The sequence below is a fragment of the Octopus bimaculoides genome, chromosome 10 (genome assembly GCF_046866305.1).
Source record: "Octopus bimaculoides isolate indiv1 chromosome 10, ASM4686630v1, whole genome shotgun sequence".
NCBI classification, from domain to species: domain Eukaryota; kingdom Metazoa; phylum Mollusca; class Cephalopoda; order Octopoda; family Octopodidae; genus Octopus; species Octopus bimaculoides.
In genome coordinates this window covers 80,805,537-80,822,778 of record NC_142937.1, presented here as the reverse complement: position 1 = coordinate 80,822,778, position 17,242 = coordinate 80,805,537, and the positions used below count along the sequence as shown (strand labels likewise).

The following is a 17,242-nucleotide window of genomic DNA, read 5'->3' as shown; positions in this document are numbered from 1 at the left end:
TTTTATTTACAATCTTACAATAATATAATGCAATGAAATGATAGAATATTAAATGTTCATTCTGATTGAACTATTAGTTTCATGCATTAAACAGTTGTAAATTGTAAAATATAACTGTCACCACAACTACATGAACCTGAAGATTGCATATTACTTTATCTATATAATATATTGCTCTATTACTTAGTGTGCTTCATTTTGGGATTTATGTTTTACTGACGATATATATATATATATATATTTATGTGTCTTTGTTTGTCCCCACCCCCATCACTTGACAACCTATGTTGGTGTGTTTATGTCTCCATAACTTAGCGGTTCGGCAAAATGAATCAAGAGAATAAGTACTAAGGTCACAAAGAATAAGTCTTGTTGTCAATTTCTCTAACTAAAACACCTTTTAAGGTTGGTGCTTCAGTATGACCACAGTGAAATGACAAACGAAAGAATAGAACACACATACACACATATATATATATATATACATATATATATTATGCACGACAGGCTTCTTTCAGTTTCCACCTACCAAATCCACTTTCATGGCCTTGGTAGGCCCAAGGCTATAGTAGAAGACACTTGCCCATGGTGCCATGAAGTGGGACTGAATCTGGGACCATGTGGTTGGTGGCAAGCATCTTACCACACAACCACGCCTGAAAATGTTATATAATTAAGTATTTGGTACACATGTAACCATTGATTTCAACTCTTGACTATAGACTGAATTCAATTACCCCCCCCCCCACCATTCATCCAAATTCGGGTGGATGAAAAGAAACAAAAGGGAAGTTAACCACGTTAGGATTTGATAATTAAAATGAAACTAAGGGGAATTCATATTCATTTACACACATATCTATTGATCTATCTATCTATTTGGAAAGAGAGAGAATTATGGTTATATACACATAAAAATGTGTAAACATATATTCACACGCATAAAGAAATATAGAGAGACAATTATGGTTACGCACACATATATATATATATACATATATATATACATATATGTCAACCAAATGTTATTTGTCCGTTATTTATTTTATTGCTCCTTGAGAAAACACTCAACATTTCAACATGGCGCTTTCCAGTAATAAAAAATTCCTTTTCCGTGACTAGAGAGTGAAAACATTGTGGTATTTCCGGTTCCGTTTGATATCTGTTCTTCAACTAACGTTGTTACCACTGTTGGAACAAGTGGTTAATACTGGCAACAACAACAATCATAACATAGAGGAACAACAGCAGTACCATAGGCATTGGTAAGTAGTTCACCTGTAGTCAGTAATCTGACAACATTCCTCTGTTTATTTGGTTTGGCTTTACTTCAATTAAACAACCTCCGTCTCTGCTCGGCCACATTGAGCGCGCCACCTCACACACACGCACGCACTTCACTTACTATATATATATATATATATATATATATATACATGTGCATGCATACATGCACAAAAGTCCGTCTGCAATAATATTTAAGTCTGAAGGAAAATATTAGGTCGTAGCTCTTTTTTTTTTAAATTTTATTTTGTTTATGGAGGGAATTTCCTATATGTCTCTCTGTCTGTCTTGCTAATTATGAATGTATCTCGCTACCCTATATTTATTTGTCTCCTAACATCCTATGTACCTAATCATATCTCTCTCTTGCTATATATCCTTGCTCGTATATCTTTTTGTCTTTGTCGGACTGTCTGCACATATCCTAACAACAACCACATCTTTTACATGTGTGTATATGTATATATATATACATACATACATGTGTATGTATGTGTGCATGTTTGTTTATCTTTGTATATGCGTGTATGTATGTTACGGTCATGTCTGTTTCCATGTTGATGTCCATTTCTATCTGTCCTTGTTTATCTCTATCTCTCTTCTTATATTTATTTCTCTCGTATTTTTCTCATGATTTGTCTTGTCTCTGCATCTGTGTCTGGCAGTAGTAGTAGTTTCAGTGTCCATCACCCCTCTCATCTTTACATCTGTGATGAAAGACGTTCCAGCTGTGACCATTTCATCTTTTTTCTCATATAACGTAACCAGGATTGCAGCATCCAACGTACCCTCCCATCAACCCATTTTTTTTTAATAGCAGGATGTAATTCGAGGGAGAATCGCCTGCTATTTCTAGCAGCTCGTTCCTTATGGTTGCATATTTGTTTCGAATATAACACGAGAAAGGGTTTTCGTTTACCCATAAGAGGTACCAGTAAGATACTGCTTTGTATTAATTTAAGTCTATTTCTTTGGTGTTATACAATTATTAGTCCAGGCTTGGTCGAAATTAATTCCCTCTTCTGTCCACAACATGTAATTTGACCCCTTTAATTAAATATTCTCGTCCGTTCGCTGGTAAAGAGAGAAAAACATTCAGGAAGCCAACCTACTAGAAATAACCAACCATATTGGAGCGGTTGCTTTTTACATTCTTACTTCTGACTTCCTGAATAACAGCATGGTCACCAATATTAAGGAATCTAAAAACTATACAGATGACTTACCAGTGAGAAAACTTATTAGTTGTGAGAGATTACAGAACTTTTGACCTGGGTCAAGACTTGATGAGGAATACGTGCTTGATCACTTAGAGAGTTTAGCAGTTACACCCAACTTCTTGGGAACAGCCCTTCCCTCACTCAGACATCCCAGTCTTATTATTTATAATATTATGCACTCTTTCAATAACAACTTCTGTCACAGACTCTTCAATTTACCCTCTCTCCTTTCAACACAGCCCTTCCTGTCGCTTCTAGTTACATTTGTGTCTGATATCGCTGCAAGGCCACCTTACAAGAACACTTTCCTTTTTACGTAATTTAAACTCGATCTAATTCGCACTATCTCTCTTACACAACAGTTGACCTCTTTCCTCGGTGTCTGTCTTTTAAAAAGAAATAAAAGTGCCGAAGATTTGTTAATTGGATATCTTCAATAACTGCAAGTTTTAAGGTTTAACATGTCTTAATCGTTTCAATTCAAACGGTTGTAGTGTTAGAAATTGTGCTTTATTTACCACCGTCCTCTATTTGTGGAATTCTGGGATTGTCAAACATTAGGGTCAACATTCCTGTTAGCATCATAACACCATTCTAGAGCGGCGAGCTGGCAGAAGGGTTTAGTACACCAGGCAAAATGCTTAGCGGCATTTCGTCCGTCTTTATGTTATTAGTTCAAATTCCGCTGAGGTCAACTTTGCCTTCCAATCTTTCGAGATCGATAAAATAAGTACAATTTGAGCACTGGGAACAATGTAATTGACTTACGCTGTACCCCGAAATTACTGGCTTTGTGCCTAAATTTGAAATCTTTCTAAACCATTTCCTTCAAAAACATTTTTATATAAATGTCGTGTGGGGTTGGTTGGTACAGAGTTCACGGCAAAACTTAAGCTTTATTTATTTAATCCCGAGTTATACCTGATCCAGCAAAAACATTCTAACCGTGACCATACCGTAATTCCAGGACTATTTAGGACGACCTAGTCCTGTGTGTTTTTTTCTTTAAAGACTGTAGGATGTAATTTAAGGGAGATGTGTCTGCTATTTCCAACGGATCAAACGACCACGTCGAGGCCCTCTCGTGGGCACAACTTGCTCTCTATACTCAGTCTGATGGTATTTCTGGCTTGAACCAATGTAACAGAAAATAAACGACCAATTATTATTTTACATGTTTCCGTCAGTTGATTGCGGCCATGCTGGAGCACTGCCTTGAAGGGTTTTAGTCGAACAAATCGACACTAGGACTTTAAAGCCTAGTACTTGTTCTAACTTTTTGTCGAACTCCTAAGTCATGAAGACGTAAACACACCAACACCGGTTGTCAAGCGGTGATGGACACGCTTCTTTCAGTCTCCGTCTACCAAATCCACTCAAGGCTTTAGTCGGCCTGAAGCTATAGTAGAAGACACTTGCCCAAGGTGTCACGCAGTGGGACTGAACTTGGAACCATGCGGCGGGAAGCAATCTTCTTACCACACAGCCACGCCTGCACCTATTCTACTAAATATTCTTGAGAAAGCTGTGGGCACCACACCATATTCTCTTTATTCCAACATATGTCGACTTAGTTTTTCAGGAAGAAATTGTTTTCGTTTTAAGTCTTTTCTCATTTTTGTGTTGCATTCACACACGCATTTAGAAATAAACGCACATATATTTACAAAGAAACTCACATTTATAAATACTTATATTCAAAAGTTCACACACACACACACACATAATTACAAATTAATACATATATATTCGTATATTAACACGTATATTTAGAAATAAATACACCAACACAAGTATTTCTAATTAAGAATTTCCATACTCATAGCATTAAATCTTTATACCCACATTAACATTATATATATATATATATATATATATACACATACATACACTCACAAATATTTGCTGTTAGTATGCAGTGTATTGGAGGTGGTGGTGGGGTCTCTCAGTGGGACAGATTTGCTGTTGTTATGGTATAAAGTTTGCTCTCGGAGGACTTCTAGTCTATTAAACATTCACTGCCTCAAATATTGCGGTCGTCCTCCTCCTCTGGTGTTGCGTATACACTTGTTTAACTGGGTCAGCTTTAATCGATAGCGCTCCAGCTATGGCCATCCTGACATTGCGTACTCCGACATACTACATTAGGCATCTCCACTCTGTGCGTGTGTGTTCTGTGCCAGTTCCTTGGCCATCCCGTTGCAGGTGTCTTAAAATTCTTCATATTCGGCATTTAAAATACCTCAACACGTTTGCCCCCTGATGAAGCAAACATTAGCCAAAAACATCCAAGCCATATATCCATCCCCCATCCCAGGAAATATACATCTACGACCACATTATCTAATATATCAATTCTTTTAAAGGTAGGGTTTTATTTGAGGGACATTTAACAGCTATTTCTAGTAGATCGAGCACAGCGGAGAGGGTTCGTCGGTTATTCTTGTATTTAATATTTAAGGCCCAGATTTTATATTTATAGAGCCTTGTTTCAGCTTTTCTACCTGGCAGTCTTACACAAGTATATGCATTTCGTTACATGTTTCGTTTAAGAACTTTTTTTCTTTACATCAATTGTTTTGTTTTAGTTCCCTCCTCAGTTTCCCTTTGTCTGGATTGTTCCACCCACATTAGTCTCTGATGTTTAAATTGGTGGCTTTACTTTATTGCTTTTCTCCCAGATACAATTGCTACCGTTTACATATACATTACACACACACACACACACGTGTATATGTGTGTGTTTATATTTATATAGTCAATACTGTTAAATTAGAAAGACTCGACCTAGTCGTAAAAGCAGTAAATTGATTTTATATATAATTTCTTTTTCACATTTGCTATATGGGAGGGCGACTGCTACAGCACTTTCTATATACACGATTTTGATGTTAAATAGAGATACAGAGTTAGTTTTATTCCCCCATCTGAGTGAGGACGGAAAGTTGAGCAAAGATTGTCAACGTTGTTGATTTAATAAACATTTTCCTCTCACACACACATACGCATTATATCATTCATTCGACAAGACACACGCAGTGTCCCATTTTCCACTTATTACTCTTTCAAACACACGTCTCACGCCCACAGACACACATTTACACAGGCATACATGCACACAAACATACACATTTACATTCATATCCATTCAGCCATAATAAAGCCATTTATTGCAGTGAATTTACGATATTTTCATTCACTTCTCTTTTTTTCTCTCCCTTCTTTCTCTCCTTCACCCCAGAATCCTGGTGGCCACGTTTCTCTATTATTTTCCTTCAGATCCAGTAAATATCTGTCTATGTGTACGTGTATGTGTGTCACACATGGACACGCATATATGAATGGAATAGGCTTTACTCTACGAAGGGCAACAGTTGTGTTTTTCGCCACCCAACTGCTGATAATATCTATTAACCTGGCCGTGTGTCTGGATATTGGGTGTGTTTATTATGTATTCGTTCGATTGTTTGGAAATGTATGAAAACCTAAGGCTTCATTACACTACATAAATATATAATGAAACTGTATTAATATTAAACTGATTGCATTAGTCAATTAGGTGTGGGGACCTGTGAGTATATATGTTTATATACACATGCGTAGTGTGTATGTACAAATATGTCCACGAGTGTGTGTAATTTCCGACTTTATGTATATATATTAGAGGCGACTCCAGGTCATCAGCGTCACTCGGGTTCATCACAAATTTCGCATAAGACGTATGCCTGCTCGAAGAATTTCACGTTTTTCCGCAATAGTTCTAGCCCCAAATGGCTTAATTTTTATGTCTTTCTCCATTTCTAAGTTAAGAGTAAAAAATAACACAACCCTGCAAGACACAACTGATCTTTACACGCAGACGTACAGAATAACAGCATTCAAATAACGACAGCGGATTGCATAACAAACATCAGCGATGTGACTGTCGCCTGTACTCTTGACAAGAGTTGCCAGTCGGTCTTTTACACCTACCAGGCTCGTTCGTATTAGCCCGAGTTGCTGGATAATTTTTCGTTCCTTTAAGAATATTGTAGAACGGAAACTTTTCGTAGATTGGAATTTAAATCCTGATCTCTATAGAAATTTATTGTTTCAAGAAAACATTGAATTTGAATTACTTTTAATTTTTACGATTATAGATAAGAACTCGGGTTGTAACTTCTGAGCCCGAGTCAGGTCTGTGTGAATGATGTCGAGAGAACGTCTGCTACGAATGATATTTTTTGAAACAGGGCACCTCTAAGATGACTACTAGACGCTGAATGAAAATGAATGAGCCCGAGTTATTGGCTGCAATTACAAAGAATACGTCCCAGGGCCGATTTGCTTGACTAAAGGTGGTGCTCCAGCATGGCCGCAGTCAACTGACTGAAACAAGCAAAAAGAAAAGAAAGAATAAGAATGCACACACATACACACACACCATGTGTGTATGTATATATAAATGTATGTGTATGTCTAATGAATGATATTACAGGAATAACTTAACATACATGACTATCAGAAAACCTAATTTTCCTGTTTGTCAAAACTATTTCTCTGCCGTTTTACTTCCCTACCAGAACCTTGCGTCAGTTTATTGCCAACCAAAGTCACTTGACATTCAAAAATGACACACAGTTAGTGGTTAGCATTAATCACTCCCAAACTACCATTCCTCAACTGGCTGGAAGAATATATTCTTGTCGTACTCTATGCAAGTCTCCAGTAGATCTAGTTCTGTATGTACACACACACACTCACAGGTAGGTGTACAAATGAAAAAAGTTAGCACATGTTATGGAAGTTTTATGTCTTAGGCATTAGATGGTGATTTATGTCACAGATGCTTTTAAGTAAAAACTACCAGCCTCAGTGACTTGGAGAAATTACCAGTTTTTTTGTTTTTTTTTTCAACATGGCTACTTTGTGCCATTGTTGAGAATGACAGGTGATCCATCAACAAGAGAAAGAAACTTTCTCAGTGGTTTGATATTGTCATGATGATGAAATTCATTCAGCAGGTTGTTATTCGGCAGCTGAAGTTAGTGAAGTTCGGTGTCTGAGATGTGAGGAATCTGAAGATATCATGGGCAAGTTGTATGCATCGAGAAGAGGGCAGTGCATGCCCAGCAACCCTGGGAGAACTGTGTCAACGGGCCCTCTACCATTATGTACCCTCTTCTCTTGATTTGAGGCATTGGAGACAGCTGCATTATGGCTCTTGTCAGCTAAGTGCTTCTCTTGCAGTTGTCTCATGTGGAGGAAGATATTGGTAGTTTGTCTTGTCTACACAAAACTGAATTGTGTCTCATTGAGGATAATTCTTGTGCCCTGACCCTGTAACTTTGATAACCTGTTCCATCAACTTGATTTTCTCTTGTGTCATTACATTTCCTCTGTTCTTGTAGCAGGTGAAGTTCTGTAAAACCGAGTGTGGGAGGTTCAATACTGAATTAACGTCCATGAAATTATTTGGAAGATATCTGTGAGAAAATCCTGACATGGGAAAGTACTTGTGACTACAGCTATGACCCAGTTTTCACTGCCAGGTGCCAGATGTTGCCAATTTTCCTGTTTATTCATTTCATTACTGTTCTTGAGGAAGATGGGAATATTATAACTTCCTGTCGCCTTAAAATCTGTACATTTTCTTGCACCTTATAAATCTAAAGTTTTATGAAAAGATAATTTTAATTAATTTAGGTGAACCATTAGAATAGGTTGGAATTTAGTTGCATATCTTTATGATCTGAGTTCAAATCCCGCCATATTAAATAGATGAATATTGGAAGTTGAGCTAATTGGTTACACTCATTAACCATTGTTGAAATATGTCTGGTTCTGGATATCGTTAATATAGATGACGTGGCTGTCATTGAAAGTTTGCCTTCTCTACATTCAGAGCAATATCTTGTTTCACCTCTGGATGTTAGGCTGCAAGTGTTGTCAGTGTATTGAATGTATGAGGGGATATATATTAGTATATGCAATAATATATACACAGCAGTGTATATATTATTGTATATACTTATAGTAAGAAAGCGTGCCTGAGCTTTTTGATGTGTTGCACACTAATTGTAAAAAAAACAAAAGGTGTCATTTGTATGAGGTCCTCCACAAGAGCATGTTTGGGCTGTTTGATGGCTTGAGGGATTATTACCTTGCTGGTGAGGGTTAATGACAGGAAGAGCATCTGACCATAGAAAACTCTGTCTATCCTGTACATGCAATGAAAGGTAGATGTTAGATTGATGATGATGATCTTTGATTTGTTAGTGTTTGTCTTCCACTGACCATTTCCAGTAGCATGATCTTTAAATGTTAGGCCTCATGGAAGCAATGACAAATGACCGAGACCTTTAGCAATATGCTGTGCTTGAGAAGACTCGTCAAGCCAAGTGAAACCATAGTTGTGGCCATTGCTAGTGCCATGTAAATGGCACCCGTGCTGGTGGCATGTAAAAGTACTCTTTAGACTCTTGGAGTGTTTGGTGAGCTGCACCAGGTTCCAGTCTGATTTGGCATGGTTTCCAGCCGTAGAGACCATGCTAAATCAGACTGGAACCAGGTGCAGCTCTTCAGCTTACCAGTTCCAGTCAAACCATCCAACCCATGTCAGCATGGAAAGTGGACGTTATGACCCCACCCCACCCATTGCAATGCTGGACTAATGAGTCACCGAATTGGATCCATTGCTATCTGGTGTCCCTCCTAATTTACCTTCCTGTGTTACCTGCCATCAATCAGTTCACTCTTTTATTGACATCCACCATCTTCTCAACTACTTGGCCTCTGTTCAGTTCCATATTTAAGAGATGAGGAATTATGCACATTTGATGGATATTTGTCCTCGTCTTGTTTGTTGTTAACACAACGTTTCAGCTGATATATCCTCCAGACTTCATCAGGTGTCTTGGGGAAATTTCGAACCTGGGTTCTCATTCCTAAGGTATTTTTCGATGTTATGATTATTATTATCATTGTTCAGGTCACTGCTTGGAATCGAACTCGGAATCTTGAGGTTTGTAGCCCATGCTCTTAACCACTATGCCATATGCCCATGTGCAATTATGGAGTGAATCTAATGTAAATAATATGCTTGGCCTCTCTTAATAATTCTCTAACACTGTCACCCCACCCTTTTCTCCTTCCTCCTCCTCATACACTCTCTTATTTCTCCCTCTTCCTCACACTCTCTCCCACCCCAGTTCTACTACATTGACTTTTTCTTCTTCTCACCACTATTAGCCACCTTACCCTGAAAGTATGGAGACAAAGTAGAGGCACACCAGGCGAAATGCTCAGCGGTATTTCATCCATCTTTACATTCTGAGTTCAAATTGTGCTGAGGTTGACTTTGCCTTTCATCCTTTCAGGGTCAATAAAATAAATACCAGTTGCATACTGGGATCAATCTAATCGACTGGTTCCCTCACCAAAAAATTTTGGGCCTTGTGCCAAGAGTAGAAAAGAAAGTAAAGTACAAGTCAAGTATTGGGGTTGATTTACCCCCCCTTTCTGGGAGACTTTGTGTCTGAAACAATTGTTATTATTAATTAAGGGTGTGAGCTGGCAGAACCGTTAGCACACCAGGCAAAATGTTTCGCAGAATTTCGTCTGTCTTCAAATTCCGCTGAGGTCAACATTGTCTTTCATCCTTTTGGGGGTCGATAAAATAAGTACCAGTTGAGCACTGTGGTTGATTACATCGACTTACCCCATCCCCGAAATTGCTGGCCTTGTGCTAAAATTTGAAAGCATTGTTATTATTATGATAGCTGGTGACATGAATAATTAAACACCGACTGAAGTACTTGTCAGTATTTAGTTCAGGTCACACTGGAGTTCATTATATTTTCATTTTTCTGCTGTCAATAAAATGAGTACCAGCAATATACTGGTGGTACATTTGTCTTTAATGTAAAGAACTCTTTTATTTAATGTTATGGTGGTGAGAACCCTTTACTGCAATGGTCACTCACAGTGGCTCCCTCTTAAAACATAGTCACCAAACCTTCCTGGCCACAGACAGCAACATCTGTCTACTAAAATTTATGTCACTCTTCATGTAAAGGACACACTTTAAAAATCTGTGGAGAGTAGAATATCAAAGCTACTAGATCCATAATTGTCTAGTCTGTCTGTGTGTCCTGCTGTCTTCCAGCCAGATGTTTATTATCAATGTGATTTAAAATAACAGCCTACCTCGTCTCTCTCTCTCTTTCTCTGTATTAAGGAACAACAATGCTTTAGCTATAATAATATACTGTATGTGCTCTAGCTATAATAATAATAATAATAATGAAGAAGAATTATGCATCACCATTTAATGTCCACTTTCCATGCAGGTGTTGGCAAGGCTGGAGGGCTGCACCCAGCTCCAGTTATATGTTTTGGCATGGTTTCTACAGCTGGATGCCCTTCCTAACACCAACCACATTACAGAGTGTACTGGGTGCTTTTTTTATGTGGCACCAGCACTGGTGAGGTTTGCTTTGGTGTGGTTTTTATGACTAGCTGTCCTTCCTCATGACCCCTAAACAATTCTAGTTTTCTACCCAACTCAATGAGTATGTTCTTGTACAAACTATTTAAGTAAGTTTGAAGTCTGCTTATTGCCCCACCTACTGGCCTGCATATCCCTTCATCAAAGAATTATGTTTAGTTTTTTTATTTTATTCTTTTTTTTACTGTCCCAACATTAAACATGTGAATACTAACTTAACTATTGTTTTCCATGCAGAGGGTGTGGCTGAACAATTTCGGCTTGGTGATGGAAAATTATCATCATACTCATATATGTCTGCTTTCAAATATATTCTTTGGACTGTTTGTGATATCAAAGAAAGCAGAAATGTCAAAAACCTAATTCTAAGAATTGCATTCAAGAGATTCTTTTCAATTCCATTTCTTGGGCTTTTTTTTTTTTTCCTTTTTGACGGTAGCCACCAAAGTAAAGATCTTTCTAACAATGGTATAACTGTCACTAACAGACAGAACCAGACATTACAATTCCTAAGATGTTGGCTTCTTAAATTTGTAATGCTTAGATTGACCACCCATTGACTCTTAAAGAAATGATGTGTGTGTGTGTACATCAACTTTGTTGTTGTTTTATTTCTGCTTTTCAATGCTGACAAAGTTCGGACTGGTTTTATGCAGTCAATGTTCACCAATGCTTTCAGACACCAGGCCAGCAAGAAAACAGTGTACCCAGCCTAAGCCTGGGGTGAATAAAGTACTTTACATATATAAATACACCACATACACCCAGATCCACATGAAATGTTACGATATTATTATGGTTTTCTGTTAAATATATACTCAATGTATGCTTAATATGTATCATTGCCCTTCATTTCCTGAAAAAAAAGTCTAGATGGGCTATTTTCATTCAAAAACTATTAGCATGGGTCACTCCAAAACTGAAGAATCTGAAATAAAAAAAGGACATTACACAGAATAATGAAAACATAATAATGGTGGTGCCATAATGTGCAAACTAGGTGGGAAAATGCTAAATTTCACTCCTAAGCTATTAATGTGGTTCTGCATGTGTGTACTTTATATCATTCAACATCCATTTTCCTTGCTGGTGTGGGTTGGATGGTTTGACAGGAGATGGCAAGGCTGGAGGGCTGCAATTGTCTGCTTAGGCATGGTTTCTATAGCTGGATGCCCTTCCTAATGCCAACCTCTTTACAGGAGTGTACTGGGTGCTTTTTATGTGGCACCAGCACATGGGTTTGTGTGTGTGTATATTGTAATATAAAAGTTGTGAAGTCTATTAAACACTGTATTTTATATATTGGAGACATTATCTGATATTGTGATATAAATCTTACTACATTGGATGAGACAGGCTTATTATATGAAAAGCTGATGCTTACTCTTCAGATTCACCAGGAGTTGGGCGAGTCATGACTATTGTGAACAACACAGCCCTGGGTGAAACTTAGTAGATTGTCAGGTTTTGATATTAACACACACACATTACACAGTTTGGTGGTGGGGGTTTTGTTAAAACGGTTATCAGATAAACTGGAGAGAAGCTGAGCTATGGGAGTGACTGCGTTGATATGTACTGCTACCTATGAGTACCATTATTCAGGAGGCATCGAGTGAGTGCCATACCAAAAATGATAGATTCTTTATAGATATGTAATTCAAAAATAACCATGGATCATAATGGGTGGGGAGGAAATGGGGAACAGATTCTTCTGTCCTGTTAGAAAATATTGTGGCATATCTTGATATAATATGAGTGAATTTGGTTGAAAAAAAACTGAAAGAACCCTGTTGTGTGTGTCTGCCACCACTGCTTGACAACTGGTGTTGGTGTGTTTGTGTCCCTGTAACTTAGTGGTTCAGCAAAAGAAACTAATACAATAAGTGCCAGGCTTAAAATAAAAAAAAAGTACTAGGGTCGATTTATTTGGCTAAAAATTCTTCAAGGTAGTGCCCCAGCATGGCCGCTGTCTAATGACTGAAACAAGTAAAAGATAAAAACAAAAAAGGAATATGTGAGTGAATAATTAAGCAGAGACTTATTATAGATAAAGCAATGTTAATTGTTAATCTCTGCTTCTGTAACTGAGTCAGGCCTGAGCGATGAGCAGCTTTGGCTGAATCCACTCCGTTGGTGACCCACATCTTCAATATCCTGGAGCTTTTGAGCTGATCTCAAACGTTTGAATGATACAGGTTTGCTTCAAAAATACCAACAACAGTAATTACAACTACAAAATGTCTAGACGAATCAGTTAGGAAGCTTATCACATAACCTGCTAATAATAGGTTAATCTCCTTTTAAATACCATGTCCTAATACTTTGGTGAAATTGTTTTTGTAACGGCTGACTCTGACATTAAAATGGAACTAAATTGTGATTTGATTACGTCTGTCTGCTTCAAAAAGTAGGATATTGAGGAAGACTATATAAATAGTTGTTTAACATACAGTTTTGTCTTTGAATTCTGTGAAAGTTGCCCACCATAAGAAGGCTGATAAGATACTGGTTCAAATTTCTTAATGTGTCTCTGACAATTACTTGAGATAACAGAATATTATTTCTGATTTTATGGTTAGGAACGATTAACAACAAGCATTCAGATAAACAGCTTGTTGAAATATATGTTGGAAGTAGGATTGCACTAAAAAGATGTGGAAAGTGGAGCCATTCAGTTCTTTATTGTAGAGGGAAAATGAGATTATTTAAGTTTGCACCGTAGCTAAGAGAGGGTTTGTATGTAATCATCATCATCATCGTTTAACGTCCGCTTTCCATGCTAGCATGGGTTGGACGATTTGACTGAGGACTGGTGAACCAGATGGCTACACCAGGCTCCAATCTGATTTGGCAGAGTTTCTACAGCTGGATGCCATCCCTAACACCAACCATTCAGAGAGTGTAGTGGGTGCTTTTACGTGCCAGCAGCACAAAGGCCAGTCAGGCGGTACTGGCAAAATATTCAAGAAATTGGTCCTGAAGATTGTTTTGGTTGATAAAAACTTGCAAATTAAAATTTCTCTTTGTATATTTCTATGTTTAGTTGTCTTCTGTGTTGTAAATTGCTGAAAGTATGTTTTCATTTTCTTTTTTCAGTGGCCTCGAGTATTTCATCTGTAAGTGAGACACACCTCTTGCTAGAAACATGTCGTCTGGTGACAATGGCAACCATTCCAGTGAGAGGCAGCCCCTGCACAAGGAGATTCATGAGGACAGTGATTTTGCTGCCGACTTAAATGCACACAATGGTGCCATGTCCGTTGATGTGACATCACTCATCGACCAACACACGCCATCTGGTAGCGGTCCCGAAGATATGAGGGCATTTTCCATAGAACCAGTTTTTATGAACACAACAGACAATCCTTACAGAGAGACAACAGTTTCAGTACCCCATATGGTGCGGCGTGTACCTTCTGCCGAGATGTTGCCACGACCCTGGAAACACTTGCAATGGGTTTTGATTGCATCCTGCATCAGCTTTGTGTTCTTTTTCCCCACAGCAATTGTAGCGTATCACTACGTACAGAAGACACTGAAACATCAGTCGAAAGGACTGTATGGTCTCATGCAACGAGACGGTAAACTCGCTGTATGGTTTGTCTATATTAGTTTTGTTGTTGGGATTGTTCTATGGATAATAATAGGGGCCGTGGTCAGTTGTAAGGATGGTTGTTGAGCAATAAGGACAGTTGCACATTTGTTGTGGTGTGTATACAACAGTTTAATAGACAAAAGATATATATATATATATACATACATACACACAGACACATATATACATAGATAAACATTATATATATAAATGTTATACATTCAAGCATGCATCATAAACCGCCACACACATACACCCAAAGCCCTATATATATATATATATATATATATATATATATATCTGCGCACACACACACACACGCACTCTCTCTCTCTCTTTCATTCATCTATTCATCTGTTTTGCAAAAGACTATTTAATGGTTTATAAAGATGTTGCTTGACAAAGGATAATAAATCCTATTGCTGAGTGATGGTGATGACAAATCACAGGAGGATGTCGATAAGTGTTGAAGCAGAGAAGATAAAACAACTATTTTTTATCATCTCAGTCTTAAACATACAGCTTCTAAGTTGTCTCTTACTCTCTCTCTTTCTCTCCCCCTCATTCACACTCACACATATGATGTATATAAAGTATACATTGGATAACTCGTAGAGTGAGAGTGTGGCTTGTGATGAGTGGAGAAAGAACTAGAAACAATGAATGAGTGAGTGAGATACAGAAATTCTCTCTCCTTTCGTTCCAGATTCTGTGACCCCTACTCCCGGTCCTGGGACCATAGATTCTGATGTTTAACAGTATTCCCCCCACCACTTGATATTTCATTTTCTATTTTTTCCTACAGCTTATCGCTAGCTTATCTTTTCTTTTACTTAAATTTTAAAAAAAATTAATTTGGAATTGTTTTTTTTAAATCCAAAGTTTAATCACAATCCCCTCTCTCACTCATTCAGTCACACACACACACACACGCACCTCCATCGTCTCCTGTCTGTCCTATATTCGTGTGTGTTTATATATATATATATATACACTCACACATACATATATATATATATATATATATATATATACAGACACATACATACAAACACATATATAGTGGTGTTCAAGAGCAATTAAGAATTATGTTATTGTTAAATAATAATAATATTATTAAAGATGGTGAGTTGGCAGAACTATTAGCATGCCAGGCAAAATGCTTAGTGGTATTTCGTCCATCTTTACGTTCTGAGTTCAAATTCTGCCGAGGTCAACTTTGCCTTTCAAGGTTAATAAACTAAGTACCAGTTGAGCACTGGGGTCGATGTAATCGACTTAACCCCTCCCTTCAAATTACTGGCCTTGTGCCAAAGCTATTATTTTAATAGTTTCAAACTTTTTTTGTTTTTGTGCTGTTTCTCTGACTGGACAACCATGTGCTGGTCACTGAATCCATGCAAACATCCATTTGATTCTACATATTTGCTTAACGGATGTTTCTATTGTGTTGACTCATCAGTTTGTTCTTTTTATACAGATGTCTGAATCGTATTAACACTGCCAGAAATTTAGCAGTGTTGGTCAGATGGCCTCTTCAGTGTCACATTTAGTGTCTGTTACAAAATTAAAGGTTCATATATAAATAGTGTGTGTGAATGAGACTTAACTGGGACACGTTTAAATTTTTTTTGTTTTTTTTTTACATACTAAATGACTGCCATTAATCATATTATTATTATTACAAATAGAGCTTCTCCGTTTGTGTGTACCTGCCAAGGTGTGTCTCCTTTTGAATTTGTTTTCACATCCTGGTTGTCCTATCATGGTGACACTGCAATATGTTAGATCACTTCTAGGAACATTTTATGTCACCATTTTGTGAGATTGTGTTGTCTTTACACGAGGAGGTGGTGGGGACCCCCCCCCCCCAAACCAGAGTGTCATGTTACAGGAATGTCATTGTGTATGTCATTGTGTGTTGCTTCACCATGTTTATGGTGCTGTATTATTAACACATCTGGAGACTATGTAGTATCATGTTGTTTAATATATCTTATATATGTATTTAGTATATCATGTCGTTATGTTACATGGCATCCCTAGAATTTGTTAAATTCTTGTTATATTACAAAGAAACTATCCCCAAATGTCAGTCATTTCTTGTACCATTCTGGTGCTGGTTGTTTCATATCTGGCAGCAAATAACTACCAACTTGCTTCTGTTTCTGGTGAAACACCCACAGACCAACACTGCTGTTGTTGAAGTCCAGGAATGTACTCCCGTCATGTTGTAATGTCGAATTACCTCAGACCAACAACAAGACATTAGGTCACACCCTTGGGAATCACTGGTATCCTGTTTTCTGTTATTATCTCCCTGTCTTGGAGATTTGTTCCATATTCTTCTCTCATGTCCTGCAAATCTATTTTTGTTTTAATAGATTTTATTAATGTTTAGGCTCTAGAAGGTCTGGTGCTATTTATGGTTAGGTCCAACCCACGTTTGGGTTTTAAATCATTATTTCTGCTTCATATATCTTGGTCATATTTTGAAACTGGACATTTATGACCCTTTGTCCAAAAAAACAAAACAAACAAACAGAATCAACATGTACCCTAATCATTGTTAAAAAAAAAAAAAAAACTTTGATCAACTTTTTTTTTGTTTTTCTTTCTCTCGTCCAAGTGATGAGAAACTTGTTTCAAATT

At 37.5% G+C, this 17,242-nt stretch overlaps 1 protein-coding gene across 2 annotated transcripts; it reads left to right on the top strand.

The window, feature by feature from the left end:
• Positions 1-1,125: 1,125 nt before the first annotated feature.
• Positions 1,126-16,460, top strand: LOC149133788 (uncharacterized). Of its 2 annotated transcripts, none has more exons than XM_089358854.1 (2): positions 1,126-1,265; positions 14,092-16,460. In XM_089358854.1, the coding sequence occupies exon 2, from the start codon at positions 14,141-14,143 to the stop codon at positions 14,672-14,674; it is 534 nt and encodes a 177-aa protein (XP_089214980.1). In that variant the 5' UTR covers positions 1,126-1,265; positions 14,092-14,140; the 3' UTR covers positions 14,675-16,460. The 2 variants fall into 2 exon arrangements, with proteins under 2 accessions (XP_089214980.1, XP_089214981.1); XM_089358855.1 differs by lacking the exon at positions 1,126-1,265 and adding an exon at positions 1,369-1,501 and having other exon boundaries at positions 14,092-14,808.
• Positions 16,461-17,242: the final 782 nt, after the last annotated feature.